The sequence below is a fragment of the Colossoma macropomum genome, unplaced genomic scaffold (genome assembly GCF_904425465.1).
Source record: "Colossoma macropomum unplaced genomic scaffold, Colossoma_macropomum, whole genome shotgun sequence".
Classification (NCBI taxonomy): domain Eukaryota; kingdom Metazoa; phylum Chordata; class Actinopteri; order Characiformes; family Serrasalmidae; genus Colossoma; species Colossoma macropomum.
This window is the reverse complement of record NW_023494793.1, coordinates 40727853-40747487: the sequence shown is the minus strand read 5'-3', so window position 1 is coordinate 40747487 and position 19635 is coordinate 40727853. Positions and strand designations below refer to the sequence as shown.

The 19635-nt window shown below is 42.1% G+C and overlaps 1 protein-coding gene across 1 annotated transcript in view; it reads left to right on the top strand.

Moving 5' to 3' along the window:
• notch2 (notch receptor 2) overlaps nt 1-19635 on the top strand; it is a 102986-nt gene that overhangs the window by 7964 nt on the left and 75387 nt on the right. The window contains exon 2 of the mRNA XM_036579548.1: nt 19140-19221. Within this exon, the coding sequence (XP_036435441.1) occupies nt 19140-19221 (82 nt within the window). The remainder of the gene's footprint in view (nt 1-19139; nt 19222-19635) is intronic.

The window sequence follows — 19635 nt, the reverse complement described above, 5'->3', positions numbered from 1 at the left end:
ATAACAGCAAACACCAAGCAACACCTTAGCAGTCACTTGGGATACCATAGCAAGTAGCAACCACCTGGGATACCATAGTAATGGACTGGAAACACCTTAGCAACCACCTGGGATACCATATCAGTGCCTTAGCAACAACTTAGCAATCGTCTGGGATAACAGCAAATATCTAGCTACACCTTAGCAGTCGCTTGGGGTGCTGTAGCAAATAGCAACCACCTGGGATACCATAGTAATGGCCCAGAAACACCTTAGCAACCACCTGGGGTACCTTCGCAGTGCCTTAGCAACACCTTAGCAACCATCTGGGATAACACACCTTTGGTTGCAAGAAAGAGGAGGTTTTGGTTACATTAAATATGTATTACATACCATAGTGTTATTCAGCCTGTATTGCTGGCGTGTTAAATGTAATGCTGAGTCTACTTTTTTGCCCCATCATCAGATCATGAGTTCGAATCCTGGCGGTGACGGTGCAAAAACAATGCCAATAATTGGCGTGTTAATGGTCGATAGGTACCGTCGTATATCTCTCTTTTCTTCCTGTCTGTGGGGTTGAAACGGTGCTGCATGTTGCACTTTATTGTAGTATACTGTAAATTATCCCTTTGTATTGTTTTATTATGGTTAGATTGTGGCTGTCGCGTTAGATTGGGGCACTAAAAAGCGATATAAAACATCTACCTACTCATCTGTTTATCTAAAGCGTCAGAGAAAAGATAGAATCAAACTCCGCAGTGCTTCCGCAGTGAGGCACATTAGTGCATATTGTTGAACACTGCCTGAAGAGTTTCAGTCTTTCTCCTCTTGTAGACCCAAAACTCTTGAAAAAGCTGGTGCTTCAAGGGTTCTTTAGTAAAGAAAATGGTTATATATAGAACCCTGAACACTCGGAAGAACCCCTTGCATGATTATAGGGTTCTTTGGATTGATGGAAAATGTGCTATAGGCGGGTCTATATGGAAAAAGCACCGAATATATGGCACCCAGTTCTTCTGTTGTTACAAGCTTTATACCATAATATTAGAAAAACCCTTTTGGGTGCTATATAGAACCATCTACAGCACGTTCTCCGTCAGTTTGAAGAACGCTTTGATGATGCAAAGAACCCTTTAATCATCAAAGGGTTCGTTGAGTGTTCATGGTTCTATAGAACCATTTTCACCACTAAAGAACGCTTGAAGCACCATCTTTTAAAGAGTGCAGAGGTATATTATATTGTTTATTATTGTATATAGTTTCCATTTCAGCAGTGCAGAGAAAAGCTGGCTTGTATGAACATCAGCTCACTCTTTACTTAGGGTAGATTCAGGCCCAGTCCCATTTCACCCCACGTCCCTACCACTGAGCCCTTAGCCCTCTGTTTTGTGCGTTCACGTCTAGGTGTAGGGTGTCCCGATTCTTGTTGAGATAGAGGGGGAGGGCGAAGTGTTAGAGCTACATGACCCTCCAAACAGAGGTTTTTCAGAGACTCCAAACAGAGAGATATGAGAAAAAAAGAAAAACTGGCAAGATGGAGAACAAGAGACCAAAGAAACCCACAAATGTGAGAATTTTCTCAGTTAAAAATTACGATAACCACTGAATTATCTTAGTTTAATGTCGTTTCAGTGTATTATGGTCGTTTTCTTCACAACAAGCATAAAAAAACGCTAATAGCATGCTAACGTCTTGGTAGCTAGCGAGCTAACTTTCCCGTTCCACCTTAAATAGTCCAGCAGTTCTGACGACTGAAGTGCCAGAATGTAACTGCTGCACCATTTAAGGTGGAACGGGAAAATTCCAACAAGAAGCTGGTGAATATCCGACTTCAGCTTCATATCACTGAAGAATTAGGGGTGGGTGATAATAAATAATGGCCCCCTCTCTTTGAAAGCGAATGATGCCCTAAATGTAACTAAAGCCAGCAGTGAGGAGCTGAACTTTACCCTCCTCTGCTGTCACTGCAGACTGGCAGGGTCGCCTACAGAGCAGCGCTGGTAGCTGTTAATGTCATGCTCTTTTTATTTGAGGGTCTCATTTCATAGAGGAAGATTTCAACCACTACCCCTTGAGACTCAGTTCCAAGACGACACTCGTAAACAAGGGGTAGGGGTAAAAATGAGAAATGTGATTGGGCCCTAGACAAGTGGGAAACCACAGTGCTCTCTAGTCCCATCCATCCTGAGTTCAGCAACGATGTCTGGAGTCAGTATTGTTTCAGTGTGTGAGCCAAATGGTGAAAGATTGTGCCTTGTGGTTGTTTGATGTGCTACAGAAAACGGTGTTGAAACATGCTGTACTTCCCCAAATGGGAGGGCTTCCATTGGCATGCTTCAGTTTCTCAAGGCAGCGCTGTCATCTGGAAATCGAGGCTAAAAGCCCTCAGGCCGCAGAACAATGCCTGGAGTGGTGTCGGGTTAAGGCGTGCACCGGCGCGGTGGGAGCTGTGAGATTGGAGAGAGAGGGAGAGAGAGAGGGAGAGAGAGAGGGGGTGAGAGAGCGAGAGCGAGAGCTGTTGGGGCCTGTTAAATCTGAGGATTAGGAGCCTTGTGTCTGCCCTGCTGAGCAGGTTAGCAAATTAACAGGGAATTAAAATGTCCTGCATTCCTGCTGCAGAGCAGTGTGGTAATCCCCAGCCGCGGTGGAAACGGCCTCGTGGGGGCGGTTTTCAGTGGAGGATCTTCATTAACACAGTGATTGTCTCAGGCCAGGCTTAAACCCGCCAGTGTGGAGATTACAGAGTTGTACCCCAGGCGATCCGATCCGATCCGATCCGCTGTGCTGCCTGTTCTGAAAGACCCGTTTCATAAAGACCCAACGTTCTCCAGCAAACCTGAATGTTGTGTTGTTCTTTAAATAGGTTTGATTGTAGGGACTGTCTATAATCCCAACCCCCCCACCCCCCCTTTCACACTAATTCATTTGGCTTGTCAGTTGGTTTGAGAATTAAGGCGGCTGGTGGAGAACGTTGGCACTTCATTGGTGGAGAACGTTGGTTTGGTGGAGAAGGCTGATGTTTGATTAGTGGAGAGTGTATTTTCCTCTTAGAGAACGTTGGTGTTTGATAGATGGAGAACCTTGCTGTTTGGTGGAGAGTGTATTTTCTTCTTGGAGAACATTGATAGATGGAGAACCTTGCTGTTTGGTGGAGAGTGTATTTTCCTCTTGGAGAACATTAATAGATGGAGAACTTTGCTGTTTGGTGGAGAGTGTATTTTCTTCATGGAGAACATTGGCTTCTAACAGATGGAGAACCTTGCTGTTTGGTGGAGAGTGTATTTTCTTCTTGGAGAACATTGATAGATGGAGAACCTTGCTGTTTGGTTAAGGGAGAATGTATTTTCTTCTTGGAGAACATTAATAGATGGAGAACTTTGCTGTTTGGTGGAGAGTGTATTTTCCTCTTGGAGAACATTGGCTTCTAACAGATGGAGAACCTTGCTGTTTGGTGGAGAGTGTATTTTCCTCTTGGAGAACATTGGCTTCTAACAGATGGAGAACCTTGCTGTTTGGTGGAGAGTGTATTTTCTTCTTGGAGAACATTGGCGTTTAATAGATGGAGAACCTTGCTATTTGGTTAAGGGAGAATGTGGTGTTTGACTCGAGGAGAACTTTGACATTTGGTAAAGAAACCTGATGTTTGTTTAGCAGGGAATGTTGGCGTTTGCTTGGCGGATAACATGTTTTCTTCTTGCAGAACGTTGGCGTTTATTTGGTGAACAGTGTTCAAGTTTGCTTGGTGGACAACCTTGATGTTCGTTTGGAGAACGCTGGCGTTTGGTTGGCTAAGAATATTGGCTGGTAGAGAACATTTGGCCCTTATTTGGTAAAGGACCTGGCGTTTGGTCGGTGGAGAGCATTGGGCCTTGGTTGGTGTTTATTTTATGTGGTGTATTAGTGTTGCGGTGTTGCGGAGAGCTTAACACAGCTATTAAATGATGTGATGAAAGCGTAAAAGGAGAACCTTGCTGTTTGGTTGGTGGAGAATGTGGTCTTTGGCTTGAGAATAACTGACATTAAAGACGGTAAAGAAATTGGATGTTTGTTCAGTGAAGAATGTTGAACAATGTTCAAGTTTGCTTGGTGGACAACCTTGATGTTTGGAGAGTTTTGGCATTGGTTGGTAGAGAACATTGGCCCTTATTTAGTGGAAAACGTGGCGTTTGGCTGGTGGAGAGCATTAACTCTGGTTAGTAAAGGACATTGGCCCTTGGTTGGCGTTGATTTTGTGCATTGTTTTGGCGTTCAGGTGTTCGTAGAGCCTAACGCAGCTGCTGAATGATGTGATGAAAGTGTAAATTCACCTGCCGTTTGTGCGTCAGGACTTGTGCCATTTGCGTTCTTTGTGCTCTATTAATGCCTCCCTTTGACGTTGAAGGCGGAAGTGGCGTTCACCAGATGAGGCAAGTGAAAGTGGTCCGTCTGAAAAGATCTGTGCAGCTTTTTTGAGTCTCGTCAGTGAAAACCTCTCTGGAATGCTGTTAAGCCCGAGATTTCAGCAAATTAGCAAGGATTCCTCCCTAATTAGACAGAGTCTGTCATTAACCAGCCATATTTTCTAGCCTGTTTGTGCAATTTTTTTTGTCTGTAAACATATTCGGCACTTCGGTGTGTAATTACGGGCCGTGTCTTGTTGAAGAGGGCGAGGAGGGATTGGGTGGTGGGGTGGGGTGGGTATTTGGGTGGGTGGGTGAGTGGGGGGGGGTGCTTAAGTTAAGAGTTTACAGAATGTAGGGCGCTTGCTGCAGTACAGCGATTTCAGGAAATGGGGTTACTTCCTGGCTGAGCACGAATAACTTCCCTTCTCCTGTCCGGCGTGGACTCAAGCCAGCAACCCACCACACTACACCCTCCCACCACCACCCCCACCACGGCCTCCGCTCCGCTGGGCTCCTGTAATTACTGGGCTTTTTCTCCAACTCAGCGGCTCTTAGTGCTCACGCAGCCAGTCGGCCGCATGCAATCAGACGGACAAACAAAAAGAAATGCAGAGAAAATATTAATGAAATGTTGTTTTACAGTTTCTAATACCGGGGCCTGCATTCGTGAAGCTCCTGAGTGCTGATCTAAGATTCGTTTTATTTGCTGTGACCTTACTAACATCTGGCTCAGCACTCCTCCTTCATGAAAACAAGCCCTGATCTGATGAAATCGAGTTTATAGTCAGAGATACATAGACAGGTAGATCACTTCATTAATCCCAGAAGGAAAGTCATCGATTAAAGCAGCACCAAGTACAGTAAAGAGCAAAACGAGCGAAAATATGCTGTGTTTAAAACTGTGAACGTTGTTTGGAAGGTGAACAGGGTCGGTGTGAATAACAGGTGCCTGCTTCTCCGTTCCAACTCCGCTAACGGTTCCAGAGAACATGCTTTTAGACGTAGATGTCACAGCTCAGAGCATGAAGTAGGACGGCTTTTGACGTTAGTGTTAGCTAGCACAGCTGTCTTACCAAGATGAATCTTCTTCATCCGGTGAGCCGACATGTTTCCTCTTCAGATGCTCCAGCGTGGCGGATGCGCTAGCATGCCAGCTAAGGTCAGCCTTACGGTGCAATTGGAAACCTTTTTCTTTAACATAAACATAAAAAACTCAGACACATATTGGTTCATTGGTCATTTTGGATAGTAAATCAAATGACTCTGTGAAACCTGGTTCCTGTCACTATAGAGAAATCTGCTCTGAATGGTATTGTTTACATCTTAGTGACTGAATTCTGTAAAAATCGGTGGAATAATGCACCGAATACTCAAACGTAACTGGAGTATTTACACTATAGTGGAATATAACAATAACGACAGTAAATCAAGCCTTCGTTTTAGTGTGTTATATTTGCTTTAAAAATTGTTGGCATCAGGTCAACGCATAGCTTTGACTGACATTTAAAAGCGATATTTGATTTATTAAACGCCAGGAGATCAGAACGTTTGTTATGCTGGGCTGCTGTGGTGAAATGATGCCTGCTTGTTATTGATGTTACTGTGTTTGTGACCCTACAGAAGGAAAGGCTGTATTTCTGTATGATGTGCAATGAATATTTAATATATTAACATTTATAATATGTAAACGTAATGTATGAAGTATGTAGTGTGTCTGCAGACATATACATGAAAAATACCAGAGATCTGAATAATCTCACATCCATGTCAGCTTTACTGAATATTATTATAGCATCAATTCTGACATTGGGAAACTGATGCAGTCGGTTAATTCGAGACCTTCAGATCGATGTGCTGTAATTTATCAATGCATTTTACAGCTCATATTTGGAGAGAGGGAGAGGGAAAGAGAGAGAAAAGAAAGAGAGGAGAAGAGATAGAGAAAGAGGAAAGAAGGAGGGAGAGAGGAGGAGAGAGAGATAGAAGAAGAGAGAGAGGGGGAAAGAAAGAGAGAGAGAGGAGAAAAAGAAAGAGGGGTAGAGAGAGAGAGAAAAGAGAAAAAAGAAAGAAGAAGAGGGGGAAAGAGAGGGGAGGAGAAGAGAGAGAGAGGAGAGGAGAGGGGGAAGGAAAGAGAGAGAAGAAAAAGAAAGGAGAAGAGAGAGAGAGGGGGAAGAAAGAGAGAGAGGAGAAAAAGAAAGAGGAGAAGAGAGAAAAGAGAAAAAAGAAAGAGAAGAAGAGAGGGGGAAAGAGAGGGAAGGAAAGAGAAAGGAGAAAATGAAAGGAGATGAGAGAGGGGGAGGGAAAGAGAGAGAAGAAAGAGAGGAGGAGAGAGAGAGAGGAGAAAAAGAAGAGAGGAGAAGAGAGAGAAGAGATAGGGAGGGAGGGAAGGAAAGAGGAAAAAGGAAAAGGGAAGGAAAGAGAAAGGAGAAAAAGAAAGGAGAAGAGAGAGAGGGAGGGAAAGAGAGAGTGAAGAAAGAAAGAGGAGGAGAGGAGAAAAAGAAAGAGAGGAGAAAGAGAGGGCGGAAGAGAGAGAGAGAGAGGAGAAAAAGAAAGAGAGAGAGAGGGAGAGAGAGATTCGGGTGAACAGTTGCCTCCCTTGGGTATTCTGGATATTGCGTTTGGCGTCGAGGACGAGGCGGCGGTTTCAGGCTGACGGCGAGACCTGCAGCTGGATACCAGCTGCTTTGAGAGAGAGAGAGTGTGTGTGTGTGTGTGTGTGTGTGTGTGTGTGTGTGTGTGTGTGTGTGTGTATGTGTGCGCAATCGGGGGAATTCACACTCCAGCGTTAGACCCTCTCATCACTGAAGGGGCCTAATTTAAAACAGCGTTCGTTAGAAACACAACCTTTTAAAATCTGAGTCAAAAAAGCAGTGAAAGGCAGACTGTTCCCTTTCTCTCTTTCAGTTTTCCAGAAGCAGACGTGACGGTCAGAGAAGGTTTAAAGATTATCAGTGAAAGTTTCGAAATTAAGTTTTTGTATTAAAATCATAATTTAAAGCGCACATTTCAAACTGGAAGAGCTGCAGTTTTAATTATAGTCTAGTTGCAGGTTTAAATGTATATAATTCAAATTTAATGTGTAGCTTTCAGAAACAGTTGCTGAAACTCAATTTACAGTCATGGATTTCCTTCATTTTTCACTTTAACGTTTCTCAGAAGAGATTTTATGCTCACTTAAGGTAAAAGGGTCCATCACCAAAAAACCAAATTTCCCTTTCCTTTTTTGGAAACAGCAGTTTGACGTGATATAAAAACAGTCCATATATGGAAACTGTGCTGCAAACAGCCCATTTAAGTTCATTGTTTCTGTGATGTGATGTGAACCAGCTTATTTGCATATATTCGCATATCCAGCCTGTGGCAGATTAGCCCCGCCCACCCACGCTGACATTCTTAGGATGTTTTAACTCTGAGTGCTGTTTAATGATACAGGACGGCCAATCAAAACAGAACAGGTCATTTACGTGTCGCTGTGGTCAGAACAAAACCTCGTATTTCCATTTTTGTCCGTTTTTTTGACATAATTTGAAAAATGCCTGTTTCTCTTTACATTGTGTGTAAATTTTGTGACGAATGGACCAAATAAAAAAACGACCCAAAATAACTTGGGGAAAAAAGTCCCTTTGACTTACATTAAAAGTGGAGTAGGTTTTTTCCTTCTTCTGTCAAGTTACTATTTTGGAGGTTTTGCTTTCCGACGAAGGCGATATATTAATCTGAAAGGCACAGAAACATAAACAGCCTGTTTAATGGAAATGATCATGTAAAAATCAATGGAATTAATTAAAAATATGGACTTGGGCCCTTAAGGGCCAAAGTTCACTTAGGATGTTTTATACCATATAAATCTCTTCACAGCGTTCCTCAGAAAAACCACAGTTATATATTTTCCCCGAATCGTTCAGCCCTGTTTGGTTCACACTCCCAGACGTCCTGCGCCAACACAGTTATGAGGTAAATGAGTTTTCCGGATGTTCCCTAACTGATTTGTAAGGGACGTTAAGGGACACATGTGCATGTGCACCATTTCACATCTGACCACCTCACTGCTAAACCTCAAAGTCACATTCCCACGCAGAGGGGGGGCGATAGAGAGAGTGAAATGAGAAAGACAGATGTGGATAAAGAAAAAATACAAAGAAATTCTGAAGTAAATAAAAAGCAATGGGTTCTCAAATATCCAACAGGAATGTGACTTCACTCTTTTCTGTTGGACTTTTGGCTGAAGTTATCTGGCTAACTGGATTTCCCAGGTTTCCCAAGCTTGTCCGATAGAAAAAAGCTAATTACATTTGAAATTTTGTGAACAGATCAATTTTAAGGTGCTGAAAATTCCAATAACTAGTATCGGACTGTGTCGGTATAGAAATGATGAAGCAGGTGCTGGTAGTTTTAGTTAGACTGTGCTTTACTAACTGATATGGTTGTAAATTCTCAACAGCAAAATCTCTTGAACTTAATTGAACAGCAAAAACTCACAAAATAATATAAATGATTCAATAATATAAATAATATAAATGCAGCAGGGCTGAGGATGTTGGCCTGGTCTCACTATAACTTCTTTCACCTCGTCTTTTAGCTGGAAAACAGCAAATTTGTAAAAATGTGATAAATTTCAACATTTCTGTGGATTTGAATTCGTTTAAATCTGTATGAATAAAATGAATTTGCGGTTTATTGGTGTGTTTCTGCGATGCTTCATGTGTTGTATCGCTTTCCTTTGCACTACTTTTTTATGTGCGGTAGCTTTTAGACTGCTACAGTAGTTTTTCAGTTTCTTGTTTGGTCTAAACCAGCGGTCGGCAACATGCGGCTCTTCTACTGCCCTCCTGTGGCTCCACAGCAGAATCAGATTAGTAGGTAATAATAAAATAATCCTCCTTTACAGTAAAATAAAGCTCTGCTGATCGTTCAACACAGTTTAACAGTAAATGGTCTTAAACACTGGAGTTAATGTAGAACTGCTAATTCACCCTTTAACTCTGAAGGTTGGCATGCAGACTGCTGGTCACCATAGCGACGTAGTCAACAGTCTTGCCTAGCTAGTAGCTAACGAAACGGCAAAGAGAGAGATTTCAGACGAACATCGATAATTTGGAGATGAATGGACTCATTTGTGTTTATAGTCACTCCAGCTGGTTTCCTGATACGTTTAATCTGCAACGAGAAACTGTCAAACACTAAAAAGTCGCGAAGCTGAAGTCAGTTGTTTGAATGTTCCCGTTCCACCTTAAACGGTGCAGCAGTTACATTCTGGCGCCTCAGACACCATTTAAGGTGGAACGTGAAAATTCGAATAAGAAGCTGGTGAATGAGAAGCGACTTCAGCCTCGTAAAAAGTCGAACGTTTAGAGATGTTTTAGAAGAAACTAACGTTATTCTACTTTATTGGAAATGTTTCCTGCCAGAGATGCGAGAAAAGCAGCTATAGCTGAGCCAAAGCTTAAAGCAGAGCAAAGTAAGTCTGTGTTTTCGTTTATATTATATTTGTTAGCCTATATTAGTACATCAGCACAGCCAAGGTGGTAAAACGGATTTAAAGTGGTTGTCATTTTTGTTGAAAGGACAAAATGGCTCTTCTTAATGTTTGGGTTGCTGGTCTAAACAAACCTCTGATCAAAGCGTGTAACTTTAGAAGGATGGATACTTGCTTAGTTGAAGGATCTACGAAAGCAGTAGTATCAGATTTACTAAAGATTTACTGTTTTTTGACTTTCATGAATATTCGTAAGTTCTAAAATTTACACGTCTACTGTAACATTGGCCGATTTTATCAGTCAGCCGATGTATCGGTCGAGCTGTAGTTCGGAGAGTCGAGTTAAATGTCGATGTATCTGGAGTGCTTTTGGTTCGCTGCTCCTCAGAGCCTCTGTTTTACATTAGAACTCCTCAGGAATCAGAGCTTTATCCCACAACACCACAACACCCACAATCTCTCCATCCTCCCATTCTTCTCCTCTGTTTCTCTCTATCCCTCTTTTCCCTCACTCAGCGTTTTTTCACTACTTCATGGTCTTTCTCTCTTTTTTCTCTTTTGTTTTGGCCTCTGGGGAGAAAGCTGCTCTGGAATCTGTAACAAAAGTGGCCTTCCGAGATGAACTCGGAATAGCAGTGGAGTATATTTGGGCAGGCTGTACTTGGTTCTCCTTTAGATGGCCATAATAAAAGCATGTTGAAATTTTATCTGCAGCTTGTAGCTCACTGAAACGAGCAGGGGAAATTCTGTGGAAAGTGCTGATTCTAAACTTAGAATTCATACCATGCTTGTGTGAAGTGGAAAAGAAAATCTCATTGTTTAAAAGGTGCTGATGCGCACACGATCTTGTTTTGCAGAAAGAAAGAAAAACGTTCAGCATTTTTGTCTTTCTTTAGTCGTCACTGTAAATGAGAACAAATGGAAAATATGCAGAAATGTTCAGATTCGAACCAGTCCCTACAAAATATAAACTCACTGGAACAGTAATTCATTTTAAACTTAAGGTAATTATGGAATTATATTTAAAATGTGATGTGAATTATATGTATGCCTGGTATAGAATCGGGGTGTTAAGCTCAACCATTAAAATGGCCGTATTAAAACATCTCAGAAGATCCAGTTCTGGTTTTATTTTATTTTTACTGAACATTTTGCCAGAAATGGCCATTGTTTATTCAAAATATTGCAAAACTAAAATGGCAAAATAGGCACTGAATACTTGAACTATTCAACCATAATTTTAAACAAAAATAAATAGTTTTATATAAAACAACAGACTACATTATCTGCGGCTAACTGCTAAACCTCTTTAAAAGTCCCCAGGAGGATGGCTTTTTTAAAACTGCCTATTTTCTTTAATTAGACACCAGGCCTCTCTTCTTTTTGTGTAACCGCTGTCCCAGAGATTATTGTGAGAGAAAGGGGGTAAGAATGCACATTATGTTGCAGTGCATGCTGGGGACTGTAGTGTAGTTCAGGGTGAAAAGGGCTGATAGTAATAGAAAACATTATTTCACCTGCAGGCCTTCAGTTTGACACATGGGGCTATAGAAAAAACAACAGTAACTCTAGGCTTAAGGGTTAAAGGGGGGGTGATATGTTTGTTTGTGTCACCTGAGTGTTAAATACCCCTCTTGATGCCTTTACTGACGCACCCCCGCCCACAGGTTTAGATAACCCTTATGTCCCCCCCATGCTGCAGGTTGAGTTGGTGCTGGAGACTCATGAATATGAAGGCACTGGGGCAAAAGGCTCATCCAGAGTTAAGCGTCTCCCGATGGAGTTCGGTTGGCTTTTGGGTCTCGTTTATGTGGAAACGAAAAACAATATAAGCCTCGGTAATTTTTGCGTCCCCTGCAGGTCAGCGGCGTTGATGGTGAAGAAGATATGTCGGTTGTTGTTTGTTTTGTTATGGGTTTGCTTACACCCAGACTGCATGTGGCCCCAGAACTGGCAAAAGCTCATTGTGGGCGTGATGGCAGCCTTTGTTATTCAAATATGTTATTGTAATCACATTACTGCAATACTGGTGATGGCCATGAGCAGCCATGTGGTAAAAGATGGTGGTGCATTCTGTTGTCTCTTGTCTATTTGTGTCATATTTTTAGTGCGATTACTGTTTCACTAAGACAAGACGATCGTCTGAAGGCCGTATTCACTTTTTAGGCTTATTTTAAATAAATGTTTATAAAATTTCACATATTTTCAGCATAACTATGTCGTTGAGAATACAGCATTGAGAAACGCCATGTGAAAGTACATCATAGCTGATGTGTATTGGTTCCATCCCCTGCATTTTGGTCTAGTTTGAGCTTGTGTTGTTGACTGAAGTGGTGTCTTATACAGTGGGACCTCCAGGAAGAGGGTTGGAGCTGAGCTCCATATGGCAGTAGAAGCCCAGGAACATGGTTGAGTCTAAACGTTATGTGGTAGTAGATCTTCAGGAAGAGGTTGGAGCTGAGCTCCATATGGCAGTAGAAGCCCAGGAACATGGTTGAGTCTAAACATTATGTGGTAGTAGATCTTCAGGAAGAGGGTTGGAGCTGAGCTTCATAAGGCAGTAGATCTCCAAAAGCAAGATTGGATCTACTGTCTGTAGGGAAGGAGATGTCCAGTAGCAGATTTGAACCTAAACTCCATAGGGGCAGGAGATCTCCAGGAACAGGGTTTGAACTCAGCTCTAAAGGGCAGTAAATGTCCAGGAAGAGGTTTGAAGCTCATCTCCACAGAGTTGTCCAGTAGCAGGGTTGGAGCTGAGCTCCATAAGGCAGTAGATCTCCAGTAGCAGGGTGGGGTCTAATGTCCACAGGGCAGTGGATGTACGAAAGCAGGTTTGGAGCTGAACTTCATAGAGCAATCGATCTCCAGGAACAGGGCTAAAGCTAAATTCAGTAGGGCAGTGGATCTCCAGGAACTGGGTTGGGACTGAACTTCACAGGGTCATGGATTTTCAGGAACATGGGTGGGTCTAATCTTGTTAGTTTACCACAAATGGGATTGGACCTAAACTTAAATAGAGCTCTTGTTAGTTTCCCCACGAATGGAATTGGAGGTAAACGTCATGGATGTCCGGGAATGTGGTTGGATCTAAACTACAGGGCCGTGGATGTAGAGACAGGGTTGGAGCTACGCTTCGTTAGGCAGTAGACGTACAAAAGGCAGTAGGGCAGTAGTTCTCCAGGAACTGGGTTGGGCGGCTTTGCTTAGAACGTTCCGTATGACTTTTGTTCTTCGAGGCTGAGGGATAAACAGTCGTTGGATTGAAATGGAAATGTAGTAATTAGTGGTGGCCTGTCCCAAATCCTCTGACATCATCTCCTTTGGCAAGGGAGACACTTTGCGGAGAGCTCGTCAGACCAGTCGAGCCCCAGGATGCTCTCTCGCTCGCTCCCTTTCTCTCTCTCTCTGTAATAATTTCTGCTTTGTATGAATTGCCCTCGCTTGCTCTTTCTGCTTTGTGCCTTTCTCTCTCTCTCTCTCTCTCTCTTTCTCCTCCTCTTCCCCATTCTGCTTGCTTTTACCTCTTGAGTGCTCTTGACTCTTGCTCTAGTGCCTTATTTTCTCCTCTTCCATCTCAAGCCCTCTCTTTCTGTCTCTCTCTCTGTTCCGCCCTCGAATCTCAGCGTGTGCTGCATTTCTCACACGGCTTAACCGGTTCTCGCAAACTTTTCCCACCAGAACCGCTGCCAAAAATGAGCTCCCGCCAACGTTGCTACGCCCAGCCTTTATTTCACACCGGTTTGTTGCACAGAGCATGTTTGACAGGACGTTGTCTGTGTGCCTGCGTAGCTGCTTTGTTGTGGTAGGTGTTCAAAGTGCTTTTCAGCAGGCAGGTTTACCGTAAGTGGATCGTCAGGCAAACTGACGAAAAGCTCGTAACGTTGTCGTTGCTGGTTGTGTACGGTTTGTTTTGGTCACATCTGTGTTTTCGTCTATCAGGCAAAACCCAACAGCCGTCCCGAAACCTCCTCGTTCTGTAGCTCAGCGAGGTTTGTTCAGAAGAACACTTCCCTTGGTGTGCTTTCTTCTTTTTTTCCTCTCCACGTTTCCCTTTTGAACTCTGCTTTGAGTCACATTTTAACCTGAAAGCTCTGCGTTTTCTGTGAAGAAAAAAGAAAAAAGGATGGTATGAATCTGCTATTATTGCGCTCGCCTCAATATCTAAGACCCAATTGTTTGCCGTTGGCTCAGCGCCCAGTCTGGACCCAGCATGGGCCCTTTGTCTCCGAGCGCGAGCACAAGTCGATTATTTTGAGCATTTGCTGCACGTTGGTCAAAGTGCAGGAAGTCAGTATTAGCGCTGAATGCACTTCCTGTGTTGAGATGTAGTGTGTCCTCAAGTGTCAGCAGTGCTTTGAAATCATATGACCTGCCATCCTGAATGTCTCAGGGGGAAGTGCGGGCTAGAAGTTGTCAGACAGAAGCCGCGAATCATAAAAAGAACTAATAGACCTGGACGATAATAATAATAAACGAGACAGAAATAAACTCAACTTAAATAGCAGTTCTCATATTGTTCAGCTGCAGGTCCAAAATGATGGACAAATGCTGTCCAGACAAGAAATAATTGCCTAAATGTCGCCTTTTTGGGGACGTGAACACTGGCTGTGTTTACATGCGAAGATTTTTGCCGATCCGATTAAATACCTTCCCGATTATATATTAAGACTGAGGTGTTTATGCTCACTCTGCTCAACAATCTGATGGAAAATCTCTGTTTACATGCTCACTACAAGTAATCAGATCGAAACCACTTAGTGTGGACGTTACCATGACAACGAGAATCACGTCCAGTCCAGTCAGAGTGAGGGAAGCAGCAGTGAGCAGCGCTTGTGTTTTTAATTACTTTAAAATGATGTCAGACTCAGGAAAACGTCCTTCACATGTCCTTATTAAAGAAGGCCGAGAGGAAGACGTCGTGTTCTGAGACACATAAGCTGGACGTCCGTCCCACCGCCGTCTTTTAAAGACCAGAGCATAAACTTCGTCTCCTCTGCAGACCAGTTTCTGCTCCGCCATGTTGAACGGTATAAACTTTCACTATGACGCGACGAACATGATCAGAACGGACTTAAACTTTCCGATAGGGAACGTAATCGGATACAGGCGTTTACACGGATATTATTCTTCTGTTTAACAGATTATTTACAGGATTAACCCACCTCGATCAGTGGGATAGAAATTATATTCTGGCCTCAATTGGACTAGTCTATTCCGAATGAGCAGTTAGTTGGAGTACTAATGGATTATCAGGCTGCATGTAAACGTGGCTACTGTTGGAATAAGAGTGTTCAAGTAAGTGGATGTGGAGCTTGCCAAAAACGATTTCTGTTGATTTCAACGATTGGCGTACAGCGGCTCTTACTGTACGTCACCAGGTCTAAGCCTCGTTCCGTGTTATTTCAAAAATATTTAGTAAACGTCAGTGGCTGAATGTTAAATAGTGCTGCTAACTAGGAGAGAGGAGCTGGTTAACATTAGCTTAGCTACCTTGAAAACGGCTCTGCTCACCACAGAACGTGTTCGATTCTGGCTCATTAGAGCACCGACACAAGTTTAGATGAGAAAGATTTAAATCTGAGGGAGTGAAGTGGAGCGATTGGCACTGAAGGGACAGAGAGACAGAATTAAGAACAGCTTAGCGAGCAAATCCGAACAGCAGACGACAGTACCGGTTTCATTCTGACTCACTGCTTCTCTGCCGAACCACGTTCAGATGATAAACTCTCATGTCTGAGGGAGCAAAAGTCGAGTGTCTGGTGTCGGAGTGACAGAAAGCCGAAGTCAAACCTGTTCTGTGGAGTTTGGGACTGTAGCGTTTTGGCCAAAGCCGGGGTCACACTACAGACCTTCACCCTGATTTTAGCCCCGATTCTCAGTCGGGCCGAGTCTGAGCTGGTCGGCTCTAGTCTGGAGATTTTTTGGCTCAGTTGGAGAGAGAATCGAATCGAGTCGTGGGTGAGGAGCAGACTCAGATTTTTGGCCTCGTGATCACATTTCAGACCACTCAGAGTTTATCAAACGTTTGATTTTTTCAACCCGACTCTCAGCGTAATCTAGTAGTGTAAACAGCTCAACGACTCAACCTGAACAGATTCCTCCAGCAGCCAATGAAAACTTTTCCTGCCTCTGTTTTTTTCCCCTAATTTCTATCAGTGCCGTCTACCATTGAGCTCCCACACCACCAATCAGCGACACCTCTAAAATATACCTGAGTGAAATGTCTTTATTTAGCCCTTCAGATGTGGAATAATAAATTCGACACCATAATTTGGAAAAACTTCTTTCATAACTATTTTTTAAATACTGTGGTTAACCTTATTACTGTCGTACCGCTTAACCGTAGCACTGAAATCAGGTGCTTAACAGATTAACGTTAAACAGCAGACGTAGCCACTTTTTTGCGACAGCCTCAGGGGTTTAAGTCGTCCAGTTTCAGTGGTCTAACAGACAGTATAGGTAGGGCTGAACGATTTGGGGAGAACTTGGCAAAACACTTAAGGTGGAACGGGAGAATTTGAACGAGAAACTGATTCAGCTTTGCGACTTTTTAGCGTTTGACAGTTTCTCATTGCAGATTAAACGTATCAGGAAACCAGCTGGAGTGACTATAAACACAAATAAGTCCATTAATCTCCAAATTATCGATGTTCATCTTAAATCTTTGCCGATTCGTTAGCGACTAACTAGGCCAGATTGTTGTCTGCGTTGCTATGGTGACCATCAGTCTGTACACCAATCTTCAGGGTTAAAGGGTGAATTAGCAGTTCTACATTAACTCCAGAGTTTAAGACCATTTATTGTTAAACTGTGTTGAACGATCAGCAGAGCTTTATTTTACTGTAAAGGAGGATTATTTTATTTTTACCTACAAATCTGATTCTGCTGTGGAGCCACAACAGGACAGTAGAAGAGCCGCATGTTGCCGACCGCTCAACTAGATGGTTAGGTACAGATTAGCTCTTAAACTAGGTGCACACATTAATTCGGTGTTAGACCTTTTCTGTTCACAACTATATACACCATTTTCTTGTTGAAACGTTTGAATACTGTGTAAAAATGTGCATATTTAAGCATCAGAAATAGTTAAAATACTCATTTCTGGCCCTAACAGATGCAGTTTGGTTACTGAGAGCTGAATCAGGATCAGTATTTTTGCTTTGAGACACTGTGTGTATGAATAGACATGGTGGCTGCTGATTCATAAAGGGTTTGTGGTCTCAGCAAAGGGTTAAAACCGTCTTAGTGTTTGTCTTTGTGTTCCTCTGACCTCTCTCGCTCTCTCTCCTTCTCTTTCTCTGTGGTAATTACTCTTTAAATGCTTTCGAGTTGAAAGTACTGAGTGCTAAATGTTTTGATTTGGGGAAAGGTGAGTTTGCAGCTCCACCTGGTTGCCTGGAGCCGCTAAAAGGAACATTGTGCAGTATTTCTACGTCTTTTCAGCCAATTTTATATGAACTTTTTCACTTGTTCACTTGATGACAGTGCAGATTTGCTTACGACAGTAATGGCCGCCAGGGCTGGAAATGCAGTGTGTTTATGGGACTGAATGAATTACTTCAGTTCTACCACTTTTATTGGCAAGTTCGATGGCAATTCAACACCAATTTCCGATAGTTGATCTTATCAGCATCAGTTTGCCAACATCTAGCCTGGTGATTGGCTGGCTGGCTGTCTAAATTACCTTCCGTAAGCGTGTTATTAATATCAGCACTTCTTGAATTCTGCTCGGTCCTCCTTTGGTTACTGTAGTTTGTTGCGGTCAGTAAATGCACCCACTTCCAGCGCCTCACACTCATTTCTGGTTTAAGCCACACCCACTTTCAGTTTGTGTACAAGTATCAAAGCTGTATTATGGTCACACCTTTTAGATAAATAAAAATGTGTTTCCTTTGCACATCAGCTGTTACTCGTGTTACACATCAGCTGAGACTGGATATATGTTGTTGGGGCTGGGCTTTACACAAACAACATATAAGTGCTGTTAATACATTTAACTTAATCAATACACAAATAGATTAACTTTTATTAGAGAAATAAGAATGTGTCAGTGGTGTCGGAACAAAACCTTCTATCTCGAAAATGGTAATTTTACAAGAAATGAAATGAACATTCTGACTTTTGCATAGAAATAAATGGAACAAAATTTTTTTTCAAACACTTTTGGAACATTTCTGTTGTTCAGTACATAAATTTTGGCAAGTTGTTAAGTTCAGCTGGCATTTTCAAATTCTGTAAAAAAAAATAAATAAAAAATAAAAAGTACAAAGTGGCAAAAATTGAGATGAAAGGTTTTGTTCCAACAGCACAACAATTTTTTTTATATATGAATTTGTATATGTATTTTTTATATATATATATATATATATATATATATATATATTATTTACATTGTGACATGTGACATACATGTCATGATGAATGAAATGTTTGTAAAAAAAAATAAATAAATAAAAAAATATATATATGCATACACATATAATATCAATGCTGTCGCAACAAAACCTCGTATCTCCGTTTTTGCTGTTTTTCAGTTTTTGACATAACGTGAAAAATACCTGTCACCCTTTACGTTGTGTGTAGATTTCATGATGAATGGACCAGAAGAAACGACCCAAAATTACTTGGGGGAAAAAAGTCTGGTTCCATTGACTTACATTAGAAGTGAAGTGTGTTTTTTCCTTCTCCTGTAAAGTTACCATTTTGGACATGTGTGTGTGTGTATGTTTGTGTGTGTATGTTTGTGTGTATATATATATATATATATATATGTATTGAAAAAAAGTCATTTTAGGTTGTTTCTTTTGGTCCATTCATCATGAAATTTACATACGATGTAAAGCGTAACAGTTATTTTCAAATTATGTCAAAAACTGAAAAGCATTAAATATGGAGATATGAAGTTTTCTTCCGACTACATTTGTGTGTGTATAAATATGTGTATATTTTTGCGTGCGTGATGACGTATTTGTTAACATCATATTTTTCTTTTAATTTTAAAGATAATATTGACAAGAATATTGTTTTGGTATCGATCGAGCGTTTTAAACAAGCCCTGATGACGGCTTACATTTAATACTGAATCATAACTCGAGCCAAACGGTAATTGAGGAAAATTGGCTGGAACATCTGCGTTGTAGCTTTTGATAATGAGGGTCCGGTTCTTTAAGCTCAGGAAGTATCAATCACAATCAAATAGTTTGGAACGAATGGTAAAGTCTCTGGTTCCTTCCTGCTTTTCTTTGCTGTATAATTGCTGTTGAGTGAGTGTGATATTAATCACTTGTCTCTGCCTGTTTCAGCTCTTCAGTGTCAGGGCCCTGTGACGCCGTGTGTGTCCGGTGGTAGCTGCGTCGCCTTTGCCAATGGAACAGGATACTGCAGGTAAGAGAATGTTCCAGACTGGTGCAGTTCAGCCTGTGTACTTTCAGCTTCCTGTCGCTGCTAATGTTACGACCCCCTCACCGGCCTGACATTTTCACCACGGTGCGGTTTACAGCACAGTTCTCAGAGTCCTGAAGTCCTGGAGGCCTTCAGTGGGGTTTTAAAGAGGAATTCCACTGATTTTAAGAATCAGATTTCTTTACAGTGGTGGTGATAGGAATCAGGGGTCTTTTATGGCCTTTTTTGCCCTCTGAATGACTTTCAGCGATGGAATTATGCACAAATCCCAGATGGCTAAAATCCTTCAGCAGCCAAACACCTGAATCAAGTGCACAACACATGGTTTTTAACCATTATCGCAATATCAGCCTTTGTAGTACTGATATCGGGCTGCAAAGGCTAGTATCGCAAATG